Here is a 25,211-nt window from a genome sequence, read left to right on the forward strand (position 1 = left end):
CCAGGGCCACTAGTGTTTTTGTGATGTTGATTAAAGTGGCTGCTTTCACATTGTATGTTTATATTGTTATCGTGTTTGGTAGAATGGTAAAATTATTGGTTGCTAGAAATTTAATTTTTTTAAAATTATTTTGATATGATAATATTAAAAATAAATTTTAAATAAAAAATACTTTAAATAACAATTACTATAATAATGTGAAACACGCTCCGCATCTCTTCATATAACCTGTATCATATATTCCTTTACATACCCACCAAAAAAGAAAGACCGGCCAACAAAGCAAATAATACTAATCAACTGAACTTACAAAGGCAAGCCATGTTTTCTACTTCTACAATATCCTCATCTTCCTCACATTCATCAATATACACATACTCTAAACTGACAATAAAAACCTAACTTTCTTTCTTTAGCTTTTCTAGTAACTCAAAAGGAGTTCTCACCCATCTTTGCTTTTCTTGTTTTGGATTGTTGTAGATCTACAAAGAAGAAAAGATGATTCAAGAACTCTTAGGAGGTGCTGGCTTAATTGGCGGTGAGAGGAAAATTCCCATCAATGCAACCATTTTAGAAGGCACGCCTTCTCCTTCTCCTTCCCTTTCTCCTTCACCATCTCCTTCTTCTTCAACAACATCAGCAACAACTACTTCTGCTACTAACTCAACACCTTCTTCAGCTCAAGAGAACTTGAGATGCCCTCGATGCGATTCTTCAAACACCAAGTTCTGTTACTACAACAACTATAACCTCACTCAGCCTCGCCACTTCTGTAAGACTTGCCGCCGGTATTGGACTAAAGGTGGTGCGCTTAGGAATGTTCCAATTGGAGGTGGATGTAGGAAAAACAAGAACACAAGCGTATCGGCCTCTGTTGGAAAATCTGGCACCAATAAGATGAAAACTATGGTTTCTGACATTGGAAGATCAGGTTTTGGAAATGGGTTTGAACATGAGCTTTCGTCAAGCCCTATCATGTGGGCTTCACCACAGAATTCTCATATCTTGGCTTTGCTAAGAGCCACACAAAACCCTAACCCTAGTACACTTTCTAATTCTATTTTTGTGAAGGAGGAGGGGGGTTTGATTGGGAACCAGTTCATAAGTGAGCCAGGAGTTGGAACAGCTGCACTGAATGCTAGAACCCTAGGCTTGGACCCTATTAGTCAAGTTCCTTCTCTTGGTCTTTGCAGCCCTTTTTGGAAAAGCAATCAGCACCAACAAAATGGTTTCAATGTTGGTGAAGCTCAAAATTCAGGGATACAAGAACTGTATCAAAGGCTTAGATCATCAACAAATTACTATACTGATAACCCATCAGCAATAGTTCTAAGCAATGTTGCGACTTCATCATCAACTTCAACTTCAACCATTTTGGAGTCTGCTCCAGTTGCTGGAGGTGAGTTGGGTTACTGGAATCCAGCGTTTTCATGGTCTGATCTTCCAACAACTAATGGTGCATATCCTTAAGAACATTTTTTTTTTTTTTTTTTTAAGTTTTAGATCTCCTTCATTTTCTAGGATTGTCGTTTGGGGTGTGGTATAAGAATATGGTCGTAGAATCAGTATTTCTTTTCCGTTTCTTTTAATGTTCCTGATTAAGTATGTGTGTTTTGAGGTGTGTTTAAATTGTGAGGATGTACCAAGGACCAAGAAGTAGTGATGAAAATATTGATTGGCTTCCAATCCCTTTCAATATAAATCATCTTTCTTTATTTCAAATGCAGGATGCAATCGCAGAAATGACTAGCTTAGCTAGGTGTGTTAAAAGGTTCTTATTAGTTATCAAATGTTTAAAAGATGATGTGAGATTTTAGGCGAACACATACTCCATCTACTCCTGTGCTATGAGAATAATCAAATGTGGGAAAGAATAAACCATCACATGTTTGATTTAGTTTATCATCTTGGTGAACTCAAAAACTTTATAAGCTTTCCTTTTCATAAATATTAAGGGGTGGAGGTCAGGTGCAAGGTGGTGGTGGTGGTGGTGGTGGTCTGTTGGGTGGCATATGTAGATTCGTTTAATTGTTACGAGAAAGTAATCAACAATTAAGTATTAAAAGCAGCATTTGGAAATTAGATCGGTTTCCTCAAAAAGCAATTTGATTCTATCAGCTGGGAAGAAGGATTCCTCTTGCAGCCTTATGTTAAAGCCTTCTGCCTGCCTGCCTGCCTGCCTGCCTGCGCTTCACTTCTTCTCATATATTTGCTTAGATTTATTCTCTTCTTCTTGTACTGGAAATGCTCACCACCACCACCTTCTCCCTCCTCCCTCTCTAACACACACACGTGCATCCATACATTAATTAACATGCATATAATTAATTATCTTTGATAGCTTACTTTAGAAGTGTAAGTAATAACAAACAATGTCATAAGTGTGCGGCGTTCCGGTTATCATTTTTTTGGATCAGGATTATCAAAAATAATATTAGAAGAAAAAACAAGAAATTTTTGTTCTTTATCAATAAAAGAGGAAGACTGAGAGTCGTCACTTAATATTTTGATAATTAAAAACCCTAATTGGTTTTAGAATCTGGGTAAGGGTATTGAATATGTATAAAGAATATACTAGCACCTCTAGTATACCTGACCTGAGATAAGATGCATTATTTATTTATCTTATGTAAATTAAGGTAATGTTATATTTTCTAATCGATTGATCTATCTAAAATTCAAAAAAAAAAAAAAGTCCTCATCAATAAGGATATTTTTATCTTATCAAGTTATAATCTAATAATTCTAATGCATAAACATAAAAAATAAAATGGAATATTTTTTATTTAATATTGGGAATATATCTTATGTATAAATTTATAATCCTATATATTAAAATAAAAAAAATAATTTTTTTTGGTGTTTTTGAAATATATGTCAAGTTCAAATAAATAATTTTAAACTAGTTATGATATCCTTTTGACTGATTCTAGTATTTTTTTCAAACTATAAAAAAATGCTATTTTTTTTATATAAAAAAAATGAAATATGCATGAAAATCATGAGAGATTCTAAAGAACTTGGCATACACCATTAGAGACCTATCAATTTCATAAAACTGCTTCATATCTTCCAAGTTTCATAACAATGAAGGAAAATATGCTCAATAATTTCCCTATCAAAATCACACACACAAAAAAAAAGAACCCACAAGATCAATGTTTATTGTCATAACTTATTTTTTGGTTATTCCCCACCTTTTTTATTTCCAAAATAAAAATAAAATAATAAAATAATAATAGCAAGAAGACTTGCATTTTGGAAAAACTAAGTTAAGAGGATTTCACATGTAGAAAAAATCAAATTGTAATTTTGGATGAAATAGAGAGTCTAATTGTACCTCATTTTATCAAACTGAAAGTCAAATTAAATTATTATTGGACGAATTTAAATACAAAACTAAGTCCAAGAAGATAATTATATTTTTAATAGACCAATTTGATTTAATCATGGGTCAAATTAAAGTTTAATTACGTTTAAGAATTAACTTGGGTCCAATTAAAGAATTTAATTAGGTGTAAAGACTTAATTATACTTTAAATGGGTTAAATTAATTTTATTAGGGGTTGAATTGGTGAAAATTAAGTTTGAAAGTCCAATTTGAATTTAATTGAGAAGATTAAAATTTTAAAAGACCAAATTTAATTTTTACAAAGTTAATTGGTTCAAATAAGGAGTGGAATCGCAAGAAAATCAAAGATTTTGGGTCAATTAAGACCTAAATTGAAGAACTTTGCAGCCAAGAACCATTTTGAAAAAGACACCAAACTCTAAGGACTTAATTGACTGAAATTAACGGTGAAATTGAAGAGATTTGAAAGTTTAATAGTTAATTAAGGGATAAATTAAAGAAATCCAAGACCAAGGACTAATGTGAAAAAGACTCTAAAATTTGCAGCTGATATTGAAGTTCAGTAGGGGTAAAATTGTATAAAATTAGAAGTTTAAGGTCAATTAGGGATGCAATTAAAAGAAATTAAAAGCTAAAGGATCAAATTGAACTTTAGTCAAAACTCTACTTTAAAACCTTAAAAGTCCAAAATGATGTCATTTTGAAAACTAAAACAAAATATAAGATAACATGTCATCTGGTCACTATTCCTTTTCTTCGACATTTTTGCCTGAAAAAATTGCTCAAGTAGGCACTTCTAAGGGGCATTTAAGCTTTAGTTCTCTATCAAATTTGACAAAACTTGCATGCAAATGTTGATATGACATCTGACTATACCCTATCACCTTCAGCATTGCCTCTAAGTGACCAACTCAACCAGCCTTCAACTGATAAATTTGATAATTCATGATGGCCAGTTTAAGCAAACGGTTGGAATCCTTCAGGGCTGAATCAAGGGTTAAGATTTAGCACAATTAAAGAGAAAATGTATCTCTTCCACCCTTACAAATAAGGGTGAATTTCATGGTCTAAAATGGGAGAAATCAGTGTGCAAAGTTGGCAAAAATTAATCTCTTCCACATTTTTTTTTCTTCTCCTCTGACAACCTCCTTTTCCCCATCTTTTTTTCCACCCCTAACAACACCACCACCTTCGACCACCATGCACGACCTTCCTTGCACCGCCAAGAACGACTCCAGCAATCGTCTGCCTCCAGCCAAGCAAGGTTACACCACCTTATCTTTTTGTTTGTCCTCCTTCCCGATCTGGTAATTGCATGATTTTTCATGTAATGACCAAATAATTAGCATGGTTGCTGGTCAGGCCAGCAACCGACCCAGCAACCACGCGGGCATAGGCTGGACCCAGCTTAGATGGCTGGGCTAGGTCCAACCCAGCACATAAAAATATATATTCTGGGTCTGTTGGGCTAGTTTTGGCATAACCCAACCCGACTGGGTCTGGCCTAGATGGTTGGGCCAACCCAACCCATAAAAAAAAAAGAACATGCATGGCGGGTTGTTGTTGGCCCGGCCCAATCCAATTTATATTTAATATAATAATAATATGAGTATATTATATAATTAAAAAATAAGAAAAAAAATTCAAAAAATTCAAAGGGTTATTTCAAAATATTTTTTGATTTTCTTGCATATTTTCTCAATAATTTTGCATAATATCGGGTTGTGTATTTACATTGTGAGATATAGATCCGATATTAAAATATTTAATTTTCTCCGAAATGTTTCTAAAAACTATATATATGAATAAATAGTATTTGCACCATTCTGTGAAAGATGTCCATTATTATCATAAAAGAATTGATGTTCGTATTTGTATAAGCACTGGACTATATATAAAAGGCTTCTTCTAGTATGACTTGAATTAATTCTCATATTCCTCAATTCCAACAACATGAAAAAGAAATTATAATTAATTTATGTATTAAATATTTGGATATATTAATTATTCCTTGTTTCTTTTATAAGTTGGAAAGCAAGAAAAAAAATATAAATCAAAACTACATTTAAAAAGGTTCTAAGCTTGTATTTGAAAGTAAAGAAGAATGTGTAAAAAAGTTATCTCAACCTAAAAGTCTAAACTGTTAGGTAGGACCCTAAGATATAATTTATATTATTATTTAGAAGACCGTTTTAAGTGAAAGTTATTTGGACTTGAAACTTACACTTGCTTATTATTACTTTGTATTTAGTTTTATCAAATACAATGGAGGTGATAAAACTCGAACTCAGGATTGTTTAGTCAATAATGCTCTGATATTATGTGAAAGAATCATCTCAACCTAATAACTTAAACTTTTAAGTGATGTTATAGTATATGATTTATATTATTCTCTAACAAATTCATTATTACATCCACTATAAATGCATTTTTATTGGCACTATGGATTCATACAATGATATTTTTTTTTCCATGTAACTTTTTTTTATTGATCTTTCCATGTTGATTTGTTTCAGGATTGATCTTGATATTTTGTTTCTTTTATCTCATTATGGCCATCTCGAGTAGTCATTAAAATATCTTGTTATTGGGTTTGCGTTTAGTCTTGCAAAGAATTATTTGGATTTTTTTTGTTTTTCAAGAGATTAAAACTAGAGGAACTTCAATTGACAATTAAGAGAAGAAAAAAGAGGCAACCTTTAAAGGAAGAATAGAAAATTCAGTTTTGAAATCCAATGAGAGGAGAGGGAGAAAAAAAAAAAAAGGAAAGAGAAGAAAAATGGCCATTGATGCATTATTATGGTGAGGTAAACACCACAAGTCACCTTGAGAGGAAAGGCCCACCAAAATGATTCCAATGATACCAAAAAAGCTTGTCTTTAGAGGTCGGAGGAGGCCACACGTGTCATATAAATTTGAAAACTCTTCACACTCGCTGGCGCCAAACTTTATTTTACTCTCGTTGTTCAATTTAGTTCTTAATTCTATAATAAATCTTCAATAGAGCCCTAGATATCATCTCACTTGAGCCCAAGCTCTATCCTTTTAATTTAGCCCTTGAATCTTCAAGAACTCTTCAATTTAGTGTCAGATTTCATTAAGTTATATCCAAAAAAGGCTCAACTAAGGAGAGAATAAATTAAGGAAGGGAAAAGAAAAAGGATAGCTACCTAATTGAGTTAGCGCATTTTGGTCGTGTCCATGCCTTGAGATGTGAATTTGATGATTAACTTGGGTTGATTGGGTGTGATTCGATATGACGTCGTCTCGATATTAAAACTAAAAAAATATGAACCTATTTTTTTTTTTAAATCGACCTATTTTTTTATAATTATCTGACTTGTCTTAAAACCTATTAAATCAATCAGGTCTTGTTGTGGCAACTTCTACATCCTTTAATATGAAGTTATGTTAGATAAATAATTGGATCATGAAATTTTAAGGTTGATCTACTACGATGAGTTTAGTGACACTAATAAAGAGTTTCCCCGTAACATGCTAATTTAATTTTTTTACTTCCGAAAAAAATAAACATTGCTTATAATTTATATTTTTTTAAAATAGAGTTTGGACATAATTTTCTTATGTTTTTTTTTTATCAATTTTTGACTGGATTTAACATTATATATTTTGAATTTACATGAATTATATATATATATATATATAAAAAAAAAAAACTCACAAATAACATCTCAAATGCATACTCACGTCGAATTACAGGCAACAAAACTAGTGAATTACTACACATTCAAGTGAAATCACGCTACTAATCTTACAAAAAAAAAACGTTTCACATACTATTTTGATGGCCCCTTCCCTCTTAAAAGGCTAGCCTAGTTTGAGCCCATGGGGCTTTAGTTTTGTCTGTGGGCGGGTTTAGGATGGTAAAAGGCTAGTTTGTTAACCTTTTTCGCAATCATTAGCGACATGTCGTTTAATTCCCCTTCCTCAAATAATCTGCATACCCTGCTGCAAGTAAACAAAATCCCTGCTGCTAGTTCTACCTATCAGGTTCTGGTTCAAACGATTACTCCATGAATTCATAAGATCATAACTTATATCAGTAACTTATTCCCAATTCAAATTTAATAATTTAGAATAAAAACAATACAAATTCATCCATCTCTATGGCATAATAAAAGCTTAGCAAATTTGCAATGATATTTGCAAATTATTCTAAATTTAATAATTTAGAATAAAAACAATACAAATTCAGTAACTTATTCTTGTTTAAATAGTCAAATGTAGATGTTTGCAAGCAGCATAAGGTTTCAGCCAAGCTTTCAAGCATTCGGTTGGGTGCAAGGTAGCATGAAATGTAGAATAAAAAACCATAAAAAATCCCAGTAAATCAATGAAAGGTGGGCAAATAGTTTATTAGTACACAATATAATCAGGAAAGGATCGATATCACACTAAAACAAAGAAAATTTTCTACTTTCGCCCTCTTTCTAAAGCCTGTTTTCCCATTTACCTCCAGTCACCCCCTCGTAACTGATTCAAGAAGTTTAAGATTTTTTTCTTTTAAGAACTGAAGAAATTAACTAAACAAAAGCGAAACATTTCTATGGTCGTTTAGCCAAGCCACAGAACAATACATTTGGAGGGGGGTCAGTCTCTGTGAATAGGCTGCGTTCGTTGTTCCAAACCCTGACGTACAACTGTTGGCCTAGATATCGCCGCGGCCAGATTGCTGACCTCAAGTTCCACATACCCTTGTTGTCCAATGACACATATATTGCGGTCCAAGCAGTGGGATATACCTGCCAACATTAATGTGTTCAAGTTAGTTTATTTAAGATATTGAATAATATATTAACATCATCTATGCAGTTTTCTCTAAAATATTGATCATCTATACAGGGCTAGGAATTAGACGGGAGGAAAGTGGACATTTCATTGTGTATGTGTATGTTTTTTTCCTTAAAACAATTGTAGATGTTCTTTTCAATCACCTGAACAGTGTGTCTAGAGACAGCATCGAGTAGATTGTAGCGTTTCCTCATGCTGGGGTTCCACACATTATCGCCATATCTGCAAATTTTAGAGATTAATCAGTGTATTTTGTATCAGCAAACTTTGATTTCGTTGGATATAAGGGCATAGAATTGAAATGTTACATTAGATTGATGTGTGAGCTTGGACTTGTAAACAAGTGTACCAAACATATATGTAAAATTTAGCAAAAGTACGCTGATAAAAATGCCTACCCAGCAACGTAGAAACTGGTTCCGGATAGATGCCAGGACTGGATCGTGTTCTCGTTGTTTTGGAAGACAATTTCCACAAAGTCATGAAGTTCAGTTCCAACCACGGATGTTCCGAGAACTGCAGGGGTATTGACAGGTGTAGTCTTCATCGAATTCAAGGAAAAGACACCGGGGATGTTATACCAGTCAGCAAGTTTCAATGGGGTGGAAGGATCGACATAAGATATCCCGTTAACAGCATAACGCAGCTTGCCGTTTATCTTCCCTGCTGTATTGGCAAAAACAAACGTCTTCACAACGTTTATAGTTCCATAATGGAATGACCCTTGAGGATTTGGCCTGGCTGCATTTGCTGTCAAATTCAACCTGTCCACATGTGAATTTGGCAATAGTTAGCTACTAGTTTGACTGACTAAAAAGTATGGTTGTAAGAGAGAAACTTGAAGAAGATAACCTGATGGTCCTGGCTTGCTTCATAGACCAGTGAACATGGTAAGTTGGGCCAATAGGCAATGGCAGAGAGGGTGGGGTGCTAGAGCCCGCATAGCGAAGAAGGGCAGTGGTAGTGAGAATAGGTTTAGTGAAACGAGAAGAGGCAACTATGAAATAGTTCTTGACTGCACTGTTTAATTTAACCAAAACTGTTACTGATTGACCAACGTGAACATCAAGCGACTCGTACACCTCTTGCATAGTATGGGATCCTTCAACTTCAACAAGAGTCAGTGTGTGGCCCTGAATTCTGAAGTTGATTGAAGTTGAAATTCCCACATTTGAAATCCTGAACTTGTAAGTTTTCCCTGAAAAAAGCACGGCCAAGTTTCACTTCCATGCTCCATCTCTTCTTAATCACATCTTAAAAAGAAATTGAAGATATATTCCATTATATGATGGTTACCTTTTTCACCAGTGAAGCTTGCAACTTTAGAAAGCCCGTTTATAAGAAGAGCATCAGGAACAGGAAGAGCTTTGCCCTGGTCCAAGTTTTGCTTCAATGCCTGCAAAGATGGATGCTCCCTAATTAACCATGATAAACATTGTTGGAAACCGAAGAGGGTAAAAGGGATTGTTAAGAGATACATCGGAGGCTTTTCAGTAACAAACCTGATGTCCTTTCTTGTACCAATCACTAATGAGAAGGGTAAATTCTGCAACAGGAATAGGGTATGGAATTGATATCACAGACCGTGAAGCGATATTGAAACCTCCGAATCCTCCAGCGGCTCTATGCATTGCAGTTGAAGGGAAGTAGTTATAAGTTCCAATCTGATCTTTTGTCTGGAATTTGTAGGTCCAGCTGGAGCCTGGAGGGATTGGACAATTGGTCCCCAGCACTCCATCTTGCCATGTAGTCCTTCTCTGCTTGATTCCATTCCTGATTTCACAGGGGAAATTCTTTGCTTTTTATTACTCATATTTATAATGTGTTCTAGCAGATAGAAACTGGGACTTGGAATCCATTGTAAGGAAAGGCCAGGAGTTGGAATTAGCAGGACTTCCTTGTGCCAAGAAACAAATAATGGTATAAGAGTGAATTGAATACTAACCATGTTATGAGGAAAGGTTCATTCAACTTATTAATAACATTTACAATTATGTTGTCGTTAGTCACACATTCAATATTTGGGCCAGGAAATTGTCCATTGATAAGAATAACCTGCAAATTTGATAGAGAACAAGAGAGGAACAGATTCAATTGAGTATGCAGAAAGTGTGAAGATGTAAAACAGTATCACCATCTTTCACTGAGAATCAATAATATATCACTTGAAAGTAGGAAAATGTAAAGGGTTAACAGCCTACCGTCTGAGGTATATCAAGAACAGTGCGTGTTCCATATGTTACTGTCCATGTGTAGTATCTATAGGGATCTTCTGCTTGCACCCTTGTATCAATCAGCAAAGCCATTATTCCAACACAAAAACACAGGATGCTGGCCTGCCTCATCTTAACGTAAAAATACTTCTTTCAGTTTCCAGATATCTGCCCAACAAAAACAAAAACAAACCATTTAGATTCAGTGACGAAGGATGCCATCTGTAGTTCACGTCATTGACTATAGAGCAATATTGCTGAATGGCTGGCCAAGATTTGGCACACTTAACAAAGGAATAGAAGAGCATATATAGATTAACCTACTTGTATACCTAAGAATTGCAAAATGATCCTCAAAGAATGAAGAAAGAGATAGAAAATATTTAGCACAGTACTCAGGACTCAAAATGTGGAGTCCATATATAAGGGAAGAATCATGCATGAATCAAGATTCTGGAGGTGCCAGCATGGAGGGACACGAAAATCCAGAAAATAGAAAGCTCTTTTGCGGCGCACTTCATGCTCAACTTACATACTCTTCCACGACTCATTCTGAACTCAGAAATATTTAGATATTGACAAATCACCAGTTGCCATTTTGACTTAAGATTTCTTGACATAAACTAACCCTCTATTCATCCATTTTATTCCCCAATAATATTTAGAGCTTGACTTCGGATATTGTCAAATAGGTTGAGCAATTGAAGATATATAGCCATATTGGACCGACGTAAATCACTAACATATGCACTGATATTTTCTTTGGTCATTAGTTAGAGAGTTAGGAGATTAATATTAGAAGGATTATATATAACCATTTTTATATTATAGCCTATTTTGATATGGGGCATTTTTCTTAATCTCAACTCCCCTAAAAAACAAAGTAGAAAAGTAAATATATAATCTTTGACACTTGAATCAAAAACTTATTAGTATGATGTATTTTTAAGAAAAAAATAATTGTTATCATATTCTTAAATATCTTTTGAATAGTTAATACCTTGTATTTCATTACAGTTTTTTCAAGGAAGTATTGATTCAATTTTTCTTTCTAAACAATTAAGCAGAACTAGGTGATTCATGGAGGACCATAGAACAAGAATCGTCGGTGGCGGGAAGGGGGGAAGATGTAAGGAAGCGAGGGCAGCGCAGCGGAGAACGGATCAACATTAATTGCAATTTAATTGTGAAGCAAGCTCTGATTTGTAATCGTAAAATATTAGAGCAGCTCAAGAAAACGCGTGGAAGAAAGATATTCTTTAAAATAATTTAGACTCCGGGTCACATGACAGAGGAAGCAAGAATTGAAGACAAAGGAAAGGGACGCTGGATCGGGTCGGGTCGGGTCAGGTGAGGTCTGTCGGGATGTCAGAGGAAAAGATGCACTTGGTTTTTACACTTTAATTTTTACAATTAGAAAAAATAAGAAATAAATAAAATAAAGGAGGAAGCCATGATTTTTTTTTTTCTTTGGTTTTCTACTTTTTTTCCGGATTTGATCTAATTTTATAGTCTAGAATACATGGATGATATACATCTCACGTAATTAATTTAGTACAAATTGAATAAAAACTTAAGTTTAACTAACAAAAAAATATTTAAATAGCTCTTCAATTTTATTAAGAAACTCTGAGCACCGAATAATTTATTTAGTGGATAATTCTATTTTAACCAATAGTTTAAAAAAATTTAACACCTTTTACCCATTGTTTAATAAAGTTATAACTTCTATTAGACTTTTGCTGTAGGAATGGCTTCCCGCCAACAGTTTTTAAGACTTTTGTTTAGTGCTCAATTAATATTTTTTGTCAACCAGAATTAAAGTATAAATAGATATATTTGAAGGGATTTATAAAATTCTTACATGTCTACTAAGATTTAAAATATTTTCGCAAGTAGAATTAATTAGGTACCATGCATTTTTTAGAATAATTTTTATTTAAAAATACATTAAAATAATTTTTATTTTATTTTTAAAATTTATTTTTAATATCAACGCATCAAAATAATTCAAAAATATAATAAAAATAATTTTAAAAAAAATAATTATTTTTTAAAACACAATAATTTATTTGTTTGTTTTTTTTAATTTTAATTATTTTACATTGAATTGATTCAAGATAGAAGATGATAGTTTATCTCTATAAACTTGAATTAAGGTTCTTAGAGTGTGTTTGTTATTACGGTAGCTGTTGTGTTTATGGTTTGAAAAAAATACTTTTAGTTGAGGTTGGTTTGAAAAAATAGGTGTTTGGTTAAAATTGTGGTTGAAATTGAGGTTGAAGAAAAAATAGTTTAATGTGTTTGGTTAAAAATGCTTTTAAAATTGAGGTTATAAAATAATTTTAAAAATATATATTAATATTGATGATTTTTAATTTAAATATTGTGTAATTAACTATTGCTATTATATCATGAAATAAATAATACTTTATATAAAATATTTTTTATTATTCCATGAAACCATTTATAATTCCATTACGTACGAAATACATACGACAAAAACTACAGTTTTCATAATGTTTTTAGCTTGTAATAAAATTAGATAAAATATTATCAGGTATAAAATTCACTCTAAACTAGTTTTTTTAAAAAAAAATGTTAAAAAAACTAACACACTAAAAAAAAATAATTCACGCAGGCAAGTGAACAGTGTACATTATACATTGTTCATGTTAATTTCATTGTTCATTTAACAGTGCAATTAACATGAACAGTGAAAAAAATAAGAAATTGCTGCTTTTCTTTTACTGTTTTTCTAACACAGAAATCAAGTGGGGCCCAATAAACAGTATATCATTTTTTTTCTTAACCAAACAGCTGCAAACTGTGTTTTAAATAAAACCCAGCTGCAGCCACAGAGCCAAACGGGCTCTTAGTGTGTCAGAAAAACATTTTCAAAGTTGCCTCGATACTTGATTTTGCAGAGAGTTTAAATTTTAAAATTCCACAACAAATTAAAATAGGAGTGAAATTGAATGTGTGTGGACTAATTTTTATCTTTTTTTATTGTTTTCTCAACACAATTTGCAGGAATTTTGCCTTTAGTTATTGATCAAGTTTATTTTTCATCCAAAGCTTTATTTTAGTCCCCATGAAAGAAAGTGGCCTAGCGAGCTTGACCATATATACGGAGCACTAGACTTCACTAATAGAAAATCGATGAAAACTAATAGAATTACCAACAGAATCTACACAATTTTGAAAAGGAGAAACAATGTGATGACATAGAATTTTTTCAGATGATTTTTTTGACTGAATGATCGAAGGATTCAAACTGGGATCATCTTACAATGATGTGGCCTATTCATCATTAGAATTACCAACTGGACGTGTCCGTCGGTGATTCCAACGGTAAAAGCCAATATATACACACGCTGCTGACTATCTCCTATTCTATTTCTCATTATTATTCCTCATCCCAACTCTTCCCTCCCAAACTGCAACCAACCATCCATCCCAACTCTCCTTCTATTTTCAACACAAGCACTCAAGTTTCTTATATTTTTGTACGTGGTCACAACATCCATTCTCCGATTAATTTATTGTGGATTTTATCATTTTTTGTAAGTAAATCTATCCTTTTTAGTTTTAATATTTAAATGTCAATTTTATTATTTTTATTGTTTTTCTTAGTATATGTATTTTTTTAACATATGTACTTATTTTATTGTTATTTGTCAAAGAAACTTATAGTATGAATGTATAATTTTATAGTTGTTATAGTTTGTTTTAGATTTTGTCAAATTATATGTGTTTGTAAATTGTTGAAACTTTGTTTGAATTACATCGAATTAGATGTGTTGTGATGAAATAAATAATAGCTTGTTTAACAGGTTCGTTTTAATTTTTATCAATTCTATTGCTGAGTTGTGATTTCTACAAATTTATATATGTATAAATTTGTATGGAAGTTGATAATTAATAATGAATATTTAACATAAGTGTTTTTTTAGTTTGTTGGATAATGTCGGGGCAAACCAATATTTTTGGAAATTTATTTACGTAACATAGTTAATTAATACATGTTGTCATCATAGTCTTATAGAGGTTCGATAGAAGTCATGGATGATTGTTCATGAATGTATCGAGACTCATCCCAAGGATTGCGAATGATATATTATTGTAATGGGGTTCAGGGTTTTATTAATTTCGCAACATCTATTCCGAGAAATTTTACTGATGGTGGTATTAGATGTCTATGCAGAAAGTGTAAAAATAAAAAGTTTTTGCATTAAGATGTTGTAACGATGCATCTTCTAACCAAAGGGTTCATGGATGATTACCTGTGTTGGTATGCACACAAAGAACTATTTGTTCCTACTGAGAGCATGGTAGAAAGGGCAGTTGAGTCAACTTCTAGTGCTAACAATGTGCATGAAGTTGGAAATAACAACAGTAATCCTTACAAGAATATGGTTATGGATGCAATAAGAATGAATGAAGGTAATGTCAGTCAATGTTCAATTGTAAAAGAAGAACCTAATGCAGATGCAACAAGGTTTTTTGATATGTTGAAAGATTCTAACGGACTATTATGGGATGACCGTTGGGGATTTACTGAAATATTTGCTGCTCATGCCATAATCATTGGCGGACTGGCCGTCGGGGATTTACCTTTAGAAATACAGACAAAATGAGTCTGTCGGTAAAGTTCTCGTGGGAAATTTTTTTTGGCGCACTTCCCCCATCTGTAAGATCGTCAATGCTTCCCCCCCCCCAACAGAAGTAGCATAGGAAATGAGAATTACCGATGATCAATATTCTGACAGATGGATTCCATTGGTAAAAATGTTACCGATGAATTGTGTGTCTTACACCAACGGAATGAATCCGTCTGTAAAATTGTTTAATGGTGTGGTGGTTCTTGAACGTACACATTTCGATAACCAATGCACTTATTATTGATGTTGATGGGTCTTATTTTACAATAAATATTTTATTGAAGTGTTTTGTTATCTTCATTTAACAAAAAAAAAGATTGGATTTGAGAAAAAAAAAAAGTTGGATTAATAACAGCAGTTGCTATTTTTCATTCAATCCTTTTATTATATTTATTTTATTTGTATTTTTTTCAATTTTATTTTATTTTTTCTTGTGAGTATGAGTTCAAAAAAAAAAAAAAACTATTAAACTTGGTTGAATTATAGCCCATGTATCAAATTTGATGTATTGCTCGTAGTTTTAAAAATAATTTACAACAACAATATCTTCAAAAAAAAAAAAATGATTTAATAGGATTTTGACTAGTTGAACTATTTAGTATTATGAATTCACTCCAAATTTCTATTATAAAAGAATTAGATTATAACAATTTTAACCATATTCATAGAAAAGTATGGGCAATTAAGCTAATTAACAATTAAAGGGTGTATAGAAATCATTATTCACGAATATCTATTGCATTGTGAATTATAATAATAATAATTCATATTGTTTTGCTTTTTAACTTTTTTTGAATTATAATAGTAATTCATATTGTTTTGCTTTTTAACTTTTTTTATCTTTTAATATTTAGGTGGTTGGGAATTTGACTTTATAACTATTTCTTTTTTATTTTATCTTTTTATAAGATTAACATAATTTGCGAGTTTTTCGGGTCAACTTGGTTGTCCTAGTTTATTGATTTGGTGAAATGTTTTTTTTTACTTTTTTTTTATATTGAACTTGATTTTTTATGGTCTATTTTTTTTCTTATATTTAAAAAAATAGTTTTAGAGAAAAGTCATGTTAGGAAATTTTATTTAATAAAAAAAAAACTATAAGATATGAACACTTACACCCATTACACTATGGATTATAGTGTTTTGCTTCTTTTGTTTCTTTTCTTTTTCTTGTTATTGAATTTTTGTTGTGATTTTAAAAAAAATCTATTTTGGTTGATTTCATCTTTTAATATTAAAGTGATTGATAATTTGACTTTGTAATTTTTTTTTAAATTTTTCTATAGAATTAGCATTTATACCAGGGTAATAAAGGTTACCTTGGTTACGAGTTTTGTGAGATGTCTTCTTTTTTAATTGAACTTTGTTTAAATTATTTTTTTATTTCATCCTTCAATATTAGATTAGTTGAGAAATAGATTACATGATTTATTTGTATTTTCTTTGTATAGTGTTATCACAATCTAAAATAAATATCTAATTTTAGGTTAGTACTTAATTTTTTGAGCATCTATTTTTATCATATAATAAAAAAAATAGTTTATTATTTTTTATTAAACCTAATAAAATCCATGACCCAAATCACGAGGAAACCAGGGTCGATCTAATATGTCATTGTCTCAATTAAAAATAAATAGTCATCTTGAAGTTTTTTAAAAGCTAAGTCATGTTAATTTTTACAGATTATTAAAGTTGTATTAGAACCCTTGAAATTAATCAATATAAAGGGGAACTTCATCAGGGGACTTTCGTGGACTTCTGTAAAATAATCAAATCAATTCAAACTAGATCATATAGATAATTAATTTCATGGACAGGTTACAAAATCGGTTGACCTGGTTAGATATTAGAATGCATCCCAAGGATAGATCTCCTATGATCTGAAATTCAAGAAAAACTACACATGCACAGACCCGATTTAATTCCAACACATGTGGGATTAAATTCTCATCATGTGCTTTGATGTGAATTATGTGCCACTAAAATGAATCAACTCTTAGGAATGCTAGATCTTGTCTAAAGGTGTCTTAACATTAATCTTTCCACATATAGTAATAGTACAGAGTTAGGCATCAACAGTCCCTGAAGAAAAAATTACCGAATCCCAAGGTTAGCAGCTCAGGTATCATTCTCTCTTCGCTACTTTCAGTCTGCTGACAGAATCTCCCCTCCTCTTTAGCTGTTTTCCAGACTTGAAAGAAAAACTCCATATATGAATACATCGATCTACTTGTTTTGGAACTTGCCTCAGATTAGGACTATGTGCTTCTATGTTGCTCTCACATCAATTGGTCTGTTCCCTTTTTCTTCTGCAATGGCTTTCAATGTCACTGCTCTGCTTAGTTTTCGACTGAAGAATTGCTAAGAAGTGGTAACGAATATGAATGGTCATGAAAGTTATACTTTAATAGAGTTATAGAAGGATCCACAAAATCATCATCAGATCATGTTCATAACAACTCCTCGAATATACGAGATAACAATAGATAGCTGGGTTTGATTTTGTATTTATTTGAATGTGTTTTATTATATCTGTAACTCTATGAGAGAACTCTAGTATACATAAAACTAGAAAACCATAGATGTGGTGTGGTGATTTCACAACCTTTTAGTACTTGAATTAGTTGCGAAGGAGATTCATCATCCTAATCTCATCTTGTACATTCTCACTTGCTCTCACATCACGTTATGCAACTCTTTATGCTAGCTGTTGCTAGAGTTTGCAGAATAAGAGCAAAATGAACAAGCATTCCAATTAAGCCACGACAATTTGACGTGAGTAAACACAAACAAAGACCTTCGACATGTATTCAATTTGTGTACCTCCAATTTTAAATTTCTTTTGTTAGCCATCTGAAAATAAATACTAAGATGAGCAGAATTCCAGGCTTTTAAAGCTGACAAAGACCATAAATTGCAACCAAAATCTGAGTTTCGTTTCCCTCTAGATATACATATATAACAAAGTCAATAATCAATTAAATATGCCCCATGGTTTCTGTTCCTCTGCGTTGTTTTCCCTTGCTAGTCAAACTCTCATGACCAAGAAAACAGAGTGCGATTTAATAGTTGGTGAAACTAAGAGTGTATTCCGATGGCTTTGCCACAGCGTAGAGCATTAGAAGGAATGTCATATTCATTTGCAAGGCTGTGGACTTGAGTCCAGACTCTGAGATAGAATTGTTGCCCAAGATACTGCCTTTCCCATATTGCTGACCTCATGTTCCACATACCCTGGTTGTCTAATGAGACGTAAATAGCAGTCCATGATTTTGGGTACACCTGCAAGTAGGTGAAAGCTCATCAAGAAAATGAAAACAAAAGTAAACAACTGAAACAATTTGATAATAGGCATGCTTGATCATTGCATTTCTTGTTTATAATGATACAATCCGAATTTGAGCTGCAGAAAATGATAGAATGAAATTACTAAGCTTCCTAAGTTGTGCATACTCAACCACGTAGACTGAAATGCATGAAGCACGAGTTATAGGATGGCATGCAAAAACCATCGACTAAAGTATAAGACGATGAACCGAGAAAAAGAACTGTAACCAGTCTCATAAACAGAGTTGTTCTTTAATTATGGAAATTCTGAGTTATGGCAGACCACAAATAGCTTAGCAAACACTACATTTTTTGGAAAAACTTAAGGGTAATCATACAATAATTAGTCGGTTACAAGGAAAAGATGATGGTTTTGGAACTGAGAATAAAGCAAATGTTTCTGGCAATGGATCTTTTACTCTTTTTTTCCCCTTTTACACGAGTGAAGAACAGGTTTGTGTCTTGCCACTTGAAACTAATGAATTTTAGTATTTTATCACATGCAATTAGCTAGTAGGCGAGCTATCTGTCATTGCATACCGATCCAGGAAAACAATCTAATGAGAACTATTTATTTTACCTGAACAGTGTGTCTGGTAATAGCATCAACTAGATTGTACATGCTTCTCTTGGCCGAAGTCCACTGGCCATTACCATAACTGTATATGTGGTAAAGTAAGGATTAGAGTCTCCTCATTGTGCAATAAGTATATATAACAAAATGTTTCGTAGTTACCCAATAACCCAGAAGTCATAGCCGTCCAGATGCCAAGATTGCATAGTTTTTTCATCATTTTGAAAAACAACTTCAAGAAAATCATGGAGGTTGGCAGACATAACAGAGGTAGATAAGAATGCAGCACCACCAGAAGGAGAGCTTTCGATGGAATCCACACTAAAGACTCCAGGGATGCCAAAGTAGTCATGTCTCCCGTGGTCGGGTTATCTTCCTATCATGATATTTGGTATACGCTGGAGAACACCTTCAGTCATCGTTCCCATGAACTACGCCTAAAGGATGATCTGCAGCATATGAAAAAGATCTCACGTAGTGTTGTTGAATTTTCCCGTGAATTCAAAACTACTTGTGATCAGTTGGCTCCTATTGGCAAATATGTTGATGACCTTGGCAAACATCACTGGTATTTGCGTGGTCTTGGTCCTGATTTCTCCACCACTCAGTTGTCACTTTCACTTATTCCATCATCTGGGCATGGGGGTGGATGACATTTTATGGGCTTAAATTAGAATAAAATTAAATGGTTTTTTCAAAATTAAATTTAAAAGAAAACAAATCATAAAACTTGATAATAATTCACAAAATAAACTTTAATTATTCATCAAATCAATGTGAAAACTAAAATTACAGTTAGGTACCAATCTAAAATTTTATCATATTTTTAGGGGTCAAATTGTAATTTTATCAAATTGGAGAACCAAACGAAAAATGTCATAAATTCATAATTATACTAAAATTTTAACCATAATTCATCCTCATTTCTGTAAAAAATCTCAAATTAAGCTCCAAGGACAAATATGTAATTTTCTAAAATTCAGGGACTAAACTGTAATTTTCATAAATTGAGGGACCAAACTAAAATTTTATCATCTTCAACCTCAAACCCAGATTTTTTCACATATTACCTACTGATTTACCTAAATATTTAGCTCAATTTCATCATTTAAATAAACCATAACTCAAAATCATAATCCTTACCCAAAATCTTTCAGAATCAACAATTACCTATAACAATTAAATCATAATACTCTAATCAATTCATTAATCAAACTCAAAATAAAATCTTCAAAACCCAATCATCAACAAAACCAAAAATCAAAGATAAATAACATAATTATACACATCAAAGCATAAATCTTACTTTTTAAACTTATTTTCTCTAACTCTCTTCCCCTTTCTTCTCTCTTACCAGCTCTCTCTTTCTCAAATCAGATTTTATTTCTTTCTTTATTCGATTTATACTCTCTCTCAAATCATATTTTCTTTTTCTATTTATTCTATTTATACTTTATTTAATTACCACAATACCTGTTATTCATTTTATATACATTTCTAAGCCTCACATAACATTGTTGCCTTTTCCTATTTATTTTTTTTCAAAACATCACAGCTTTATTGGCAAAATAACAAGGAGTTTTCCAGGGATCCTTAAGCTATTTGTTAGTCTTGGAAGCACATCAACATCCTACTAGTCTTTTTCTAAGTCAGATCAAATATGCACATGACATTCTACAACGTGCCCAATTACTGGACTGCAAACCAGGAGGCAGTCCTATGGTCATTGCTCATCATCTCTCTAGCACTGGTTCTGACTTCCATGATCCCTCTGTTATATTAGTCTCCTGTTGGTGCACTTCAACACCTCACAATCACAAGACCAAATATTGTTCATGTTATCACTGTTGTTAGTCAGTTTATACATAAGCCTTCACTTAATTAATTCCAGGCTATAAAAAGGATCATTCGCTACATTAAAGGGACTCTTTAGTTTGGTCTAACTCTCACTCAATCTTCTTCACGAGCTCTTCTTACTTATTCTGATGCTGATTGGGCTAGATACCCTACACGAGACGATCTATTTCTAATCAAGTATCTCCGTCCTTACCTCCGGTCATTCTTTGTGCTAATCAAAGTTCAATTTTCCTTACTGTCAATCCAGACTCACATACATGATTTGATGTGAGTAAACACAAACACAGACCTTCGACATGTATTCAATTTGCTTAGCTCAAATTTTAAATTTCTTTTGTTAGCCATCTGAAAATAAAAACTAAGATGAGCAGAATTCCAGGCTTTTAAAGCTGACAAAGACCATAAATTGCAACCAAAATCTGAGTTTCGTTTCCCTCTAGATATACATATATAACAAAGTCAATAATCAATTAAATATGCCCCATGGTTTCTGTTCCTCTGCGTTGTTTTCCCTTGCTAGTCAAACTCTCATGACCAAGAAAACAGACTGCGACTTAATAGTTGGTGAAACTAAGAGTGTATTCCGCTGGCTTTGCCACAGCGTAGAGCATTAGAAGGAATGTCATATTCATTTGCAAGGCTGTGGACTTGAGTCCAGACTCTGAGATAGAATTGTTGCCCAAGATACTGCCTTTCCCATATTGCCGACCTCATGTTCCACATACCCTGGTTGTCTAATGACACGTAAATAGCAGTCCATGATTTTGGGTACACCTGCAAGTAGGGCGAGCTATCTGTCATCTGCAATTCCGATCCAGGAAAACAATCTAATGAGAACATCTATTTATTTTACCTGAACAGTGTGTCTGGTAAGAGCATCAACTAGATTGTACGTGCTTCTCTTGGCCGAATTCCACAGGCCATTACCATAACTGTATATGTGGTAAACTAAGGATTAGAGTCTCCTCATTGTGCAATAAGTATATATAACAAAATGTTTCGTAGTTACCCAATAACCCAGAAGTCATAGCCGTCAAGATGCCAAGATTGCATAGTTTTTTCATCATTTTGAAAGACAATTTCAAGAAAATCATGGAGGTTGGCAGACATAACGGAGGTAGATAAGAATGCAGCACCACCAGAAGGAGAGCTTTCGATGGAATCCACACTAAAGACTCCAGGGATGCCAAAGTAGTCAGCCAGCTTCAGTGGGGTATCAGAATTAATATAGGATACCCTGTTAACTGCATAGCGCTGCTTTCCATTTATTAAAGGAGCTGAATTGGCCAACACAATGGTCTTTGTTGGTGTAATCTTTCCATAGTGATATGAGCCCTGAGGATTTGGCCTGGCAGCACTCGCTGTCAAGTTCCACCTGCAAGAAAAACAACAAGGAAATGGTGAGAAACAATCGTTCTACTCGAAAATCAAATGAATCAACTCAACTTGAGCAGATGGAAAACAAGGTCAAATTTTCTGAAGTTTTATATACTTGTAAGTTCGTGCTTGCATCATGGACCCATGATATCCGTAAGACGGAGCCGCCGGCAAAGGTCCAGAGGCTGGGGTCCGAGAGTTTGAGTAGTGTAAAACTGCTGTTGTTGTTAGAATCTTCCTATTAAAACGTGTAGATGCAATGATGTAGTAATCCTTTGGACCCTGGTTTAAGGTTACTAAGACAGCAACGGATTGGCCAACATGCACATCAAGCGAGTCATATATGTTCTGAACAGTGTGAGATCCCTCAACCTCAACTAACTTCATGCTGTGGCCCTGAATTCTGAAGTTTAATGAGGTTGACATCCCCACATTTGAAATCCTGAACATATAGGTTTTACCTGAAGATAAAAGGAAAATATTGTTGGGAAAAATAATTTGTGAAAGAGTATGATTAGAATGGTTTAAATGCTGAATATCGTGGAAGGAACCAAGAGAATTATAGTGCAATGTATGACCTTGATCACCACTGAAGGTAGAATAAGTTTGGCCATTTATAAGTACTCCGTCAGGAAAGGGAAGAGCTCTGCCTGAGTCCAAGTATGCCTGTAAGGTCTGTAAAATGAAAACTGATTAACATGGACAGTGGTGCCAAGACAGGAAGACAGGACTTCCAAAAGAAGCTATGACATTTGCACAGGAAACTTGGTCCAGGAAACGTGTAGAACTAATTTATTAAACCACTGCTCTATGGCATCAGAGGGGCCTGCAATGGATCATTACCAGCCATATAATAATGATCAAGATTCCACCTCATTGACATGATTTTCAGCACACTCATGGTTCAATAGGTTGTGTTCCAAAGGAAAAGGAAACCAAAACATAGCAGCTTGTTAACAACAATAAATCTCGAGTGCTATCTCATCCACGAAGGGGAGGCATAATTCCCAAAGCAAGAAAGAAAAGAATTCAGTCATTTCGGTTAATCTCAGAGAAAATAGGAGTAAAATTCATAACCACAGGCTCTCGTCACCCAGTTGCTGTTCTGGGCAATAGGCTAATGTTTTGGAAGTAAATAAAAACAAAAAACACACCCAAATAACATAACTCAAACATCAATGGGAATGTCTTGGTACTGAACAAAATATCAGGACCGGAATTTTCGAAGAAATACAGAACATATCTAGATAGTAAAGAAAAGAAAAGAGAACACCTTCAAAGTAAAAGGAAAGTAAATGTTGCTTACCTTGTGGCTGGTCTTGTACCAATCACCAATAAGTAGAGTGAAATCGCCATCAGGAACAGGAAAAGGAATTGGGATCCTCGGTCTCTCATAGATATTGATTGCCCCATATCCTCCAGCAGCTCTGTGCAACAGAGTTGATGGGAAGTATGTGAAGGAACCAATTTGATCCTTGGTTTGGAATTTGTAAGTGTAGTTAGAGTTGGGAGGAATGGGACAATTGGTTCCCAGCACTCCATCTTGCCATGAGTTCTTCCTTTGTTTAATTCCATTCCTAGTTGTTACAAAACAATTTCTCAGAATGCAATGCTTTCACTAGATTGCCATAATCAAATAACAAGCCAAGGAGAAACTCAAAATGCAGATTTGGAATCATCACTCTGCGTAAAACTCGACTTCCGAAGAAGAAAGGACTGCTGAAATAAAGTAGTTAAAATGTTATGTTTTCATGGCGAACAAAATGCAGACTACTAAAACAGAGAATTATGATACTCTAGCTTTCTATTAACTAGAATAGGATTTGAGAAGATAAGAAACTCGACTCAACCAAGTCTGCAGCACCAATTTGCCTGAATTAATTAAACATTTGAGACGTTGAAGTAGCTAAAATCCAAGAGCTCCAAAGTTGAACACATCAAAAAATGAAAAGAAAGAAGAAAGAGCAGTAGTTAACCCAAGAGACGATTCATTCAAGAAATGCAGTGACGAGAGAAAAACCACCCACCATGTCAACAGGAAAGGCTGATCCAGCTTGTTAAAGAGGTTGAGGATAATGTTGTCATTAGTGACCACATCAAGCCTAGGACCAGGAAACTGGCCATTTATAAGGATAACCTGCATGGACAAAACCCAAAAACACGGAACCTTCCATTTTAAGAAAACCCTAAATCCAAAATTATCACACAGTCCATAACAGAGCAGCAGCGGCATGAGTTACCAACCTGTTGGGGCACATCAAGAAGTTTAACAGTCCCATAAGTGACAGTCCATGTATAATACCTATAAGGGTCATCTGCATTCACTAAAGAAGCACTCCAAACAGCCAAAACTCCACATAACAAGTGAAGCAAGACAGCATTTCCCATTGGATCTGCAAAAATAAAAAACGCCATACAAGTGAACCAATGCCACCAAAGTCAGCTATAAACAAAAACAAAATGAGACGTAAGACTTCACTCTCATGGACTACAAGTAAAAGATTGAGAAAGGAACATTACTAGTTACTGGATTTGAGAGGGATGACAGTTGTTCTTAGGTGGTGACAATAATAATCTGATAGAAGTGGACTGGTGAGGTGAGGCCTTAAATAAAGACAGCCCGCGAATAGGAGCTACACCACTTGATGTTTTTTCTTTGTTTTTCCCTTGCATTAAACTGAGCTCATGCATATTCGGTGGATTTCACGCGTTCTAATCATAGTCTCTTTAAACCAAAGATTAAATCATTTCTTTTCTTTTCTTTTCATGCAAAAAGTAAGTTTAGTTGTGATTTGAAAGGAGATCATACGAAAACCATCCTCTAATTGCGCTCACCAGCTTTAATCTTTTCTTCTTTTTTTTCCCGCTTGAATTGTCAATTTTTGTTTTTTTCTTTATTCTTTAGTACTTTTTTTTTAATTACTAGTATATTTTCTCTGTTTTCACTGTCTTTCATCTCAAAACAATAACGCTGGTCCTCAATGCTTTAAAATATTTCAGTAACAACAAGAACAACGCTAGTCAATGCTTTAAAA

The 25,211-nt window shown here is 33.6% G+C and overlaps 3 protein-coding genes across 5 annotated transcripts; 1 reads left to right on the forward strand and 2 right to left on the reverse strand.

Moving 5' to 3' along the window:
* The first annotated feature begins 206 nt into the window (after positions 1 to 206).
* LOC118047848 (dof zinc finger protein DOF1.1) lies at positions 207 to 1,722 on the forward strand. 2 transcript variants are annotated; one of them, XM_035057253.2, is made up of 3 exons: positions 207 to 314; positions 481 to 577; positions 680 to 1,722. In XM_035057253.2, the coding sequence occupies exons 2-3, from the start codon at positions 499 to 501 to the stop codon at positions 1,468 to 1,470; spliced, it is 870 nt and encodes a 289-aa protein (XP_034913144.1). In that variant the 5' UTR covers positions 207 to 314; positions 481 to 498; the 3' UTR covers positions 1,471 to 1,722. The 2 variants fall into 2 exon arrangements, with proteins under 2 accessions (XP_034913144.1, XP_034913143.1); XM_035057252.2 differs by having other exon boundaries at positions 481 to 1,722.
* A 5,956-nt stretch (positions 1,723 to 7,678) lies between these two features.
* On the reverse strand, positions 7,679 to 10,770 carry LOC118047845 (L-ascorbate oxidase homolog). Its single transcript, XM_035057250.2, has 9 exons — positions 10,710 to 10,770; positions 10,366 to 10,545; positions 10,110 to 10,219; positions 9,667 to 9,937; positions 9,461 to 9,560; positions 9,017 to 9,362; positions 8,563 to 8,928; positions 8,308 to 8,386; positions 7,679 to 8,115 (listed from the first exon to the last, which is right to left on the reverse strand). The coding sequence occupies exons 2-9, from the start codon at positions 10,507 to 10,509 to the stop codon at positions 7,918 to 7,920; spliced, it is 1,614 nt and encodes a 537-aa protein (XP_034913141.1). The 5' UTR covers positions 10,510 to 10,545; positions 10,710 to 10,770; the 3' UTR covers positions 7,679 to 7,917.
* A 7,143-nt stretch (positions 10,771 to 17,913) lies between these two features.
* Positions 17,914 to 24,855, reverse strand: LOC118047824 (L-ascorbate oxidase homolog). 2 transcript variants are annotated; one of them, XM_073410496.1, is made up of 9 exons: positions 24,697 to 24,855; positions 24,421 to 24,569; positions 24,204 to 24,313; positions 23,483 to 23,753; positions 22,755 to 22,851; positions 22,292 to 22,637; positions 21,809 to 22,174; positions 21,653 to 21,731; positions 17,914 to 18,323 (listed from the first exon to the last, which is right to left on the reverse strand). In XM_073410496.1, the coding sequence occupies exons 2-9, from the start codon at positions 24,562 to 24,564 to the stop codon at positions 18,120 to 18,122; spliced, it is 1,617 nt and encodes a 538-aa protein (XP_073266597.1). In that variant the 5' UTR covers positions 24,565 to 24,569; positions 24,697 to 24,855; the 3' UTR covers positions 17,914 to 18,119. The 2 variants fall into 2 exon arrangements, with proteins under 2 accessions (XP_073266597.1, XP_034913118.1); XM_035057227.2 differs by lacking the exon at positions 17,914 to 18,323 and adding an exon at positions 21,164 to 21,573.
* Between the last annotated feature and the right edge of the window lie 356 nt (positions 24,856 to 25,211).

The sequence above is a fragment of the Populus alba genome, chromosome 7 (assembly GCF_005239225.2).
Source record: "Populus alba chromosome 7, ASM523922v2, whole genome shotgun sequence".
Classification (NCBI taxonomy): Eukaryota; Viridiplantae; Streptophyta; class Magnoliopsida; order Malpighiales; family Salicaceae; genus Populus; species Populus alba.

Excerpts from the sequence above, each read along its gene's own strand:
- LOC118047848 (XM_035057252.2), top strand. The coding sequence starts at position 499 with ATGATTCAAGAACTCTTAGGAGGTGCTGGCTTAATTGGCGGTGAGAGG.
- LOC118047845 (XM_035057250.2), bottom strand. The coding sequence starts at position 10,509 with ATGAGGCAGGCCAGCATCCTGTGTTTTTGTGTTGGAATAATGGCTTTG. Across the intron at positions 10,220-10,365 it reads TTCTTGATATACCTCAGACG|GTTATTCTTATCAATGGACA; the intron begins GTAGGCTGTTAA and ends TCAAATTTGCAG. Across the intron at positions 9,561-9,666 it reads GGTACAAGAAAGGACATCAG|GCATTGAAGCAAAACTTGGA; the intron begins GTTTGTTACTGA and ends CCATCTTTGCAG.
- LOC118047824 (XM_073410496.1), bottom strand. The coding sequence starts at position 24,564 with ATGGGAAATGCTGTCTTGCTTCACTTGTTATGTGGAGTTTTGGCTGTT. Across the intron at positions 22,638-22,754 it reads TACCTTCAGTGGTGATCAAG|GTAAAACCTATATGTTCAGG; the intron begins GTCATACATTGC and ends TTTTATCTTCAG. Across the intron at positions 18,324-21,652 it reads TTACCAGACACACTGTTCAG|GTGTACCCAAAATCATGGAC; the intron begins GTAAAATAAATA and ends ACCTACTTGCAG.